Source organism: Puntigrus tetrazona, chromosome 15, assembly GCF_018831695.1.
Source record: "Puntigrus tetrazona isolate hp1 chromosome 15, ASM1883169v1, whole genome shotgun sequence".
NCBI classification, from domain to species: Eukaryota; Metazoa; Chordata; class Actinopteri; order Cypriniformes; family Cyprinidae; genus Puntigrus; species Puntigrus tetrazona.
The window spans coordinates 23,209,563-23,217,062 of record NC_056713.1 but is presented as its reverse complement, the minus strand read 5'-3'; the positions used below and the strand labels follow the sequence as shown (position 1 = coordinate 23,217,062).

The 7,500-nt window shown below is 46.3% G+C and overlaps 1 protein-coding gene across 1 annotated transcript in view; it reads left to right on the top strand.

Moving 5' to 3' along the window:
* Window positions 1–1,969: 1,969 nt before the first annotated feature.
* Window positions 1,970–7,500, top strand: part of LOC122358490 (chromobox protein homolog 5-like) — a 5,688-nt gene continuing 157 nt past the window's right edge. The window contains exons 1-2 of the mRNA XM_043258306.1: window positions 1,970–2,112; window positions 7,371–7,500. The exon at window positions 7,371–7,500 is cut by the window's right edge and continues 157 nt beyond it. Coding sequence (XP_043114241.1) covers window positions 2,107–2,112; window positions 7,371–7,500 — 136 coding nt within the window. The 5' untranslated portion in view covers window positions 1,970–2,106. The remainder of the gene's footprint in view (window positions 2,113–7,370) is intronic.

Below are 7,500 nucleotides of genomic sequence, written 5' to 3'. Positions count from 1 at the left end.
CAGTATATTAAGGTTTTTAATAATTTGGATTTTCTGCTTCATAAATTGTTTCATTGTCCTTTGAGTGCTTTAGGGATAACAAGTCAGATGTAAATGTGATTTAATTGCATTTCTGCATTTTTTTCTCCTTTTTTCCTCTCCTACAGAGGTTCAGAAGAGACTCAGAAATGTCTCAGATCTTGACAGACCGTACGCCAGCAACTCATTTGCTTGCGTTTAACTCCGTTTCCCCCAGAAATGCTGGAAAAAACCGATCCGAGCCAAATGTGATACTTAAACCCGGGCCTTATACCGGGCCAGATCTGAAGAAGTGTGCCACTCTGTTCAGGTTTCTGAGTCACACAGATCTGTTTGTGTCTCCCGGATACGGACTCGTCTTTACGTTCTGGCAGAGGCTTCAAAGCCGACACTAATGCTATTACTAGCTCAGTAATGTGTGTGTCTCAAAGTTAAAGCGCCTCCCTTCAGATATGGAGGCCACGCTGAGCGAAACGTCTCAGTTATGCTCGGCGGCGTCTCAAGTTAACTGTACGAGTTTAATGTGCGTTCTCAAGGGAAAGGTCGAGTCTTAGGCACGTCTATTAATACACACGCATTTAAAGACGGTCACACACGCACGCCGATGAAACCCGGAGAGAGGACAGCTGCTAGCTTTAGCTGCTGGTCTCAGACACCGAACACACACATATTTCTCAGTGTTTTTCAAGCTGTTGTTGACGCCGAGTCTTACTTTGGATGGATTTGTGGGGCGATTTTTATATTTTTATTGTCACGGGTCACTTTTAGCACTAGTACAAAACAAGCGATGAGGTACGTTAGGTCAGGAATTGATGATTTGTCATTGTCGCGCCGCCGCTGAGGATGATGGGAAATGTAGTTTGGTCCCTGAGACTCGCGTTGCCACTATCCTTGCAGGAATTTGGATAAAGCTAAGCTGTACAATGAATATTCACAACTGAGGCTGAATATATAAAGCGAAGTATAGGTGTTAAAAGTTATTTTAATTGTGACTGACAGGAAAGAGGGAACGAGCACCTCCCACGCTGTGGCCTAAAAAATAATTTTTAGCCTTTTTTAAATTAAGCAAACAAATACAATTAAGATTTTTACGTCACTTAGAGGTCAACGTGAAGTCTAACTAATCTAATTTAACTTTTGTTAAGCATATGTTGATATCGTGCACTATTTATCGTGTTATTGCATAAACAATGTTTGCGTCCATAAGCTTTTCTGCTCAACAAAGCTGCATCAATGTTATTGAAAATACAGTAAAATCCTGTAAAATTGTGAAACGTTATCGCAGTTCAAAGCAACCGTTTTCTATGTGGATGCATTTTAAAACTAAATTTATTTCTGCGAAACAAAGCGGCATTTTCTGCATAAAATCCGATCCTGCGTAAAATATGCTGATTTGCCGCTCAACAAATTATTATCAAGGTTAAAAACGGTTCATATTTTGGAGGGAAACTCTTCGCTTTTCGGGATTCACAGACGAATGGAAAGTTCTTAACGGCATTAACTTGAAATAGAAATCGTTTGTGACATTATAAATGTCTTTACTGTCGCGTTTGACCAATTTAATGCATCCCTAAATATATTAAGCATCAAAACATAATTGAAAAATTCACCTTATGGAAGCAAAATGGATGCAACCGCCTGTGGGTTACCGATGTTATTCGACCTTGTTGCTCTGATGCTTGTGTGTGTGTGTGTGTGTGTGTGTGTGTGTGTGTGCAAAGGTTTCTGGGTAATGTTTGTGTGAAGGGTTAAATTCCTCCAGCGTCTCTCGGCTCTGGCGTGAATGTCCTGTTTAATGTAAACACTGAAAGAACACACGGACGACAGCGTGATTAATGGAGGGGGAAGGAGGGCGGGAAAATGTGATGATACGCAGTGAATTACAGCGTGTGTGTGAGTTTATTTAAACATTAAACTCTATGGAACACACGCAACCCTGATCCCAGTCAGATATGGCACGCACACACACACTCACACACACACACACACCGGCATCCGTCGCTCAAAGACGGAGAGAGCTCGTCGTGTCGAGAAGCAGACACGTTCAACTGGATCCATTGACCCAAACATGCTTGAGAAAATGTAAAAATGCAGGTACGAGCTGCTCGGAGGAAAGCGTTCGGCGGAACTTTATGAGGAGTTTTGTGGAGAAGCATTTATAGTCTGTTACAGAAATATGAAACAAGCTGTAAACACTCATTACCGGAGAGGCTGTACTAACAAAGAGCTCACTGTTCTCCGCTCCTCACTTTTTGGATTCGCGGGAGCTTTTTTGCTGTCCGTTACCACAGACAGATTGCTTTGTAAGAAGAGATCAATTACGTTTACATAAAAAAGTGACAATGCGCTCGCTTTCGGGCCATCCGGGATGCAAATGAGATTGCAAAGGGAGAAAAGTGTCATCAGCAATGGATGTGAATGGGTGCCGTCGGAATGAAGAAAGTCCAAGCAGCTGATAAAAGCGTTGCAATAAACAAAGGGGGAAAAGTGTCACTGCATCAGCGTCCAAGCAATGGATGTGAATGGGTGCCATCAGAATGAGAGTCCAAACAGCTGATAAAAAGCATTGCAATAATCCACAGCACTCCGGTCCATCAGTTAACGTCCTGAATAGACATCAGAGCTGTTTTGGCGCGTGAACAGTGCTTGATCTTGAGCAGATTTCTCTCCTTATTCAGACCAGACCACTTTTTTTTTTACCGGAGGAAGCGTTGTTATGGATTTTGGACCAGAAGCTGGAAGCAATAGTTAAAGTTGATAACATCTTAACGCTGGGTTGTTTGAGCTTTTGTCTTCTCCAGATGTTAACCTGTCAGAGCTTTTGCTTGAGATGCTTTATTTTGGCCACTAGATGTCCCTATAGAGCCTCATGTCTGCATTTTGTTTCTAATCAGTGCAACTGCTTTCACATGTGCCTTGTTTTAGCCTATGTATTTAAACAGAGGACTTTCTTTGGGTTCTTTGCTTGGATATTGATGTTCCTTAGCCAGTCCTGTTGTAAGTCTGCTCTAGAACGTTTCTTGACAAATCTTTTGTTTCTATGTTAAATTAAGCTTGTTTATTCTCCCTGAATGTTGGAGATGTTTTTGCCTTTTTTGGACTGATGATTATTATTATTTTTGACCTTCTCTAAGAAAAGGGATTTTTGTTCCCATTGCCTTTTTTCTCATTAAACTTGGCTGAGTTAATCCAAGAACGCGTCTCACTATTGGGTTCAACTGTCTTCTGTGGCTCAGAGGTAGAACATAAGACTTTCCTGCCAGAGACCCGGGTTCTAGTCCCAGTCCTGACAGAATATCCAAGCCACTATGAACCCAGAGACGCCTAAACCTGAAGAACTCCTTGCCACAGTGGCTCAGCATGAGGCCTCAGTCCAACGGCATGAATCAGTGTTGCTGCAGCAGGAGACCTTGATGGTTAAACACTCACAAGTGCTATCTGATCTCATGACCTCTGTTCGCCAGATCTTTGACCGCTTGCCTTCTACCTCAGCGACGGCGTCTACTTCAGCTGCCCCTGTACCCCCTCTGGATTCTCGAGTGCCCACTCCCCTTACTGAACCTCGCCTACCTCCACCACAACGTTTCTCAGGTGATCCCAGTGCATGTGATGGTTTCCTGACTCAGTGCTCTCTCTCATTTGAATTGCAACCATCTTCCTTCCCCTCAGATCGGGCCAAGATCGCATATGTTATCACCCTCCTTTCGGGCAAGGCTCTTTCGTGGGCAACAGCAGTCTGGAAGGCCCAGACACCTTTCTGTTCTAGTTATTCGGCATTTGAAAAGGAGTTCAAGCGGGTCTTTGACCATCCCCTCAGTGGCCGGCAAGCCTCTAAGAAACTTCTCACTCTTCGACAAGGTAATGGCAGTGCAGCTGATTATGCCATTCAGTTTCGGACAGTTGCTGCAGGGAGCGGCTGGAATGATGAGGCCCTAATGGTGTGTTTCCTGAATGGTTTGTCAGAGGCAATCAAGGATGATCTGGCTACCAGAGAACCTGCTCACGATCTTGAGACTCTTATGGATCAAGCAGTTAGGTTGGATAATCGTCTGAGGGAAAGGAGCCTGAACCGCCCACCTGGTTACACATTCTCTGCTAGTCCATCTTTGCCTCAAATGTTACCCCAAGATTCCTCGGAACCCATGCAATTGGGTAGGACTAGGCTTTCCCCAACAGAACGAGATCGTCGTATGAGAGATCGCTGTTGCCTCTATTGTGGTTTACAAGGTCATTTTCGCTCCACCTGCCCTGAGCTTTCGGGAAACTCCCCGTCCCGTACAGGCAAGGAAGGACTGTAACGGGAGTTACCCACACGACTTCACCTTCCAACTCTGGATTGCTCCTTCCCATCACTCTCACATTTGGAGACCAGAAACACCAACTCCAAGCTTTGATTGATTCAGGAGCTGCTGGGAATTTCATAGATATTTCCCTTGCCAAGAGTCTCCAGATCCCTAATTATTCCCTTCCTGCCCCTCTAACCGTCCACAGCCCTGGATGGAAGACCGTTAGCTCCAGGAAAGTAACTCACCTCACCTCACTGCTTGGTCTTATTGTTTACCAGCACCAAGAGAGAGTGTGCTTTCACCTCATACAGTCTCCAGAGTTTCCTGTTATCCTCGGTCACCCCTGGCTCCTCCAGCACAATCCACACTTTGACTGGTCCACTGGCGCAGTCCTCAGTTGGGGTCCCACCTGTCAGACTACCTGCTTAGCCCAGAACTCCCTTGACCCTATTCTCGAGTCTCAAGAGCCCCTAGATCTGTCTCAAGTACCTGCCCAGTACCATCACCTCAAAGCAGTATTCAGCAAGAGGAAGGCCACCTCCTTACCACCTCATCGCCCCTATGACTGCGCCATTGAGCTACTCCCAGGAACCTGTCCTCCCAGAGGTCGCATATTCTCTTTATCTCCCCCGAACGAACTGCTATGGATCAATATATTAACGAAGCCCTTGCAGCTGGTATCATCCGACCATCCACTTCCCCTGCCGGAGCTGGGTTTTCTTCGTTGGGAAGAAGGATGGTGGACTTCGCCATGTATTGATTACAGGGTCTTAACAAGATAACTATTCAAACCGCTACCCTTGCCACTAATGGTTACTGCCTTGAAATACTGCAAGAAGCTTCCATCTTCACTAAGCTTGACTTGCGCAATGCCTATCATCTTGTGCGCATCAGACAAGGAGATGAATGGAAGACCGCATTCAACACGCCCACGGGGCACTATGAGTATTTAGTTATGCCCTTTGGTCTCACTAATGCCCCTGCAGTGTTTCAAGCTCTTATCAATGATGTTCTCCGCGACATGCTCAACCAGTTTGTGTTTGTTTATTTAGATGATATCCTCATCTTCTCGAGTTCCCCCCAAGAGCATGTAAGACATGTGAGTAAGGTCCTCAGGCGGCTTCTTGATAACAATCTTTATGTTAAACCGGAGAAGTGCGCATTCCACGTGACCGAAGCGCACTTCCTGGGGTTCATCATCAAGCCTGGAGAGGTACAAATGGATCCTCAAAAGGTTCAAGCTGTCGTGGACTGGCCCTCCCCCTCATCAGTAAAAGAGGTACAGCGTTTCCTTGGCTTTGCCAATTTTTATCGCAAGTTCATTCAGAACTTCAGTACTGTGGCGGCTCCTTTGTCTGCCCTAACCAAGGGGAACACAACCGGTTTTCGCTGGGGATCTGAAGCCGAGTTGGCGTTTGGGAAATTAAAGAGCCATTTTACCTCTGCACCTATTCTCATTCTCCCTAACCCAGATAAACCCTTTATTGTGGAAGTCGATGCTTCAGATGTAGGAGTTGGAGCAGTGTTGTCCCAAAGGAGAGGACAACAAGCTGCATCCTTGTGCATTCCTTTCCCACCGCCTTACGTCGACTGAGAGGAACTATCATGTAGGGGATCGGGAGTTACTGGCTGTTAAGCTAGCGCTGGAAGAGTGGAGGCATTGGCTTGAGGGGGCTAAACACCCATTCCAAGTACTCACCGACCACAAAAATCTGGAGTATATTCAGCAGGCAAAACGACTCAATCCCCGCCAGGCACGCTGGTCCTTATTTTTCAACAGATTCCAATTCATCTTATCCTACCGTCCAGGTTCTAAGAACCTTAAACCTGATGCGCTGTCCCGAGTATATGTAAATACCCCTCAGGAGGATTCTATTGCATCAATAATCCCCAGTTCCAGGATAATTGCTCCTATCAGGTGGGATTTGGAAAAAACGGTAAAACAAGCCCAAGCCCAAGAACCTGACCCAGGTGGTGGGCCAACTCGCTGTATGTTTGTCCCCAAAGCTGCCCGCTCCCAGGTCCTCCAGTGGGGACACTCCTCCCGTCTCACGTGCCATCCTGGCACTTCCCGTACTCTCGAATTTCTCCTGAGACGGTTTTGGTGGCCAACTATCAAGGAGGATGTGACTGCATTTGTAAATGCCTGTCCCACATGCAACCAAAGTAAGGTGTCTCACCAGTCTCCTCAGGGGCTATTGCACCCCTCACCATACCTCATAGACCTTGGTCTCATCTTTCCATAGACTTCATCACCGGACTTCCTCTATCAAAAGGCAACACCACTATTATGGTCATAGTTGATAGGTTCTCCAAGGCGGCCCGATTTGTCCCTCTGCCTAAACTACCTACTGCAAAAAGAGACTGCCGAACTAATTATAAACCATGTCTTTCGGGTCTTTGGCATTCCACAAGACATTGTCTCTGACCGGGGACCCCAATTTTCTTCCAGATTCTGGCGGGCATTTTGTCAGTCTCTGGGGGCTACAGTGAGTCTTTCCTCTGGGTTTCATCCAGAGTCCAATGGGCAAACTGAGAGAATTAACCAAGATCTTGAGACTACACTGAGGTGTATGGCAGCTAACAACCCATCCTCCTGGTCTTCCTTCATTATGTGGGCTGAATATGCACACAATACCCTCCGCTCCTCTGCTACAGGCATGTCCCCTTTTGTGCCAGTTTGGGTACACCCTTCACTATTCCCTGAGCAGGAGGTGGAGGTTGCAGTTCCTTCTGCCCAACAATTTGCTAAACGCTGCCGCCAGACATGGAAAAGGCCCAGCTAAGCTCCTTAAGGTTTGTCAACAGTACCAGCACCAGGCTAATCGCAGACGCAGACCTGCCCCCAATCTGCGCCCGGGTCAAAGAGTTTGGCTCTCCACAAAGAACATTCCCTTACGGCTAGAGTCCCGTAAACTTTCCCAGAGGTTCATTGGCCCTTCAAGATTGCCAGGAAAGTTAATCCAGTGACTTATCGTTTATACTTGCCTAAATCTTTAAAGATTAATCCGACCTTTCATGTCTCTCTGTTAAAGCCTGTTTTGTCATCTCCTTTTCTTGCCACAGGTAAACCTCCCTCTCTCTCGTATCATTGGTGGTCAGCCAGCTTACACAGTCCACAGAATACTGGACGTCCGTCGAGTACGTGGGTCCCGGCAGTATCTTGTGGACTGGGAAGGCTATGGTCCTGAGGAGC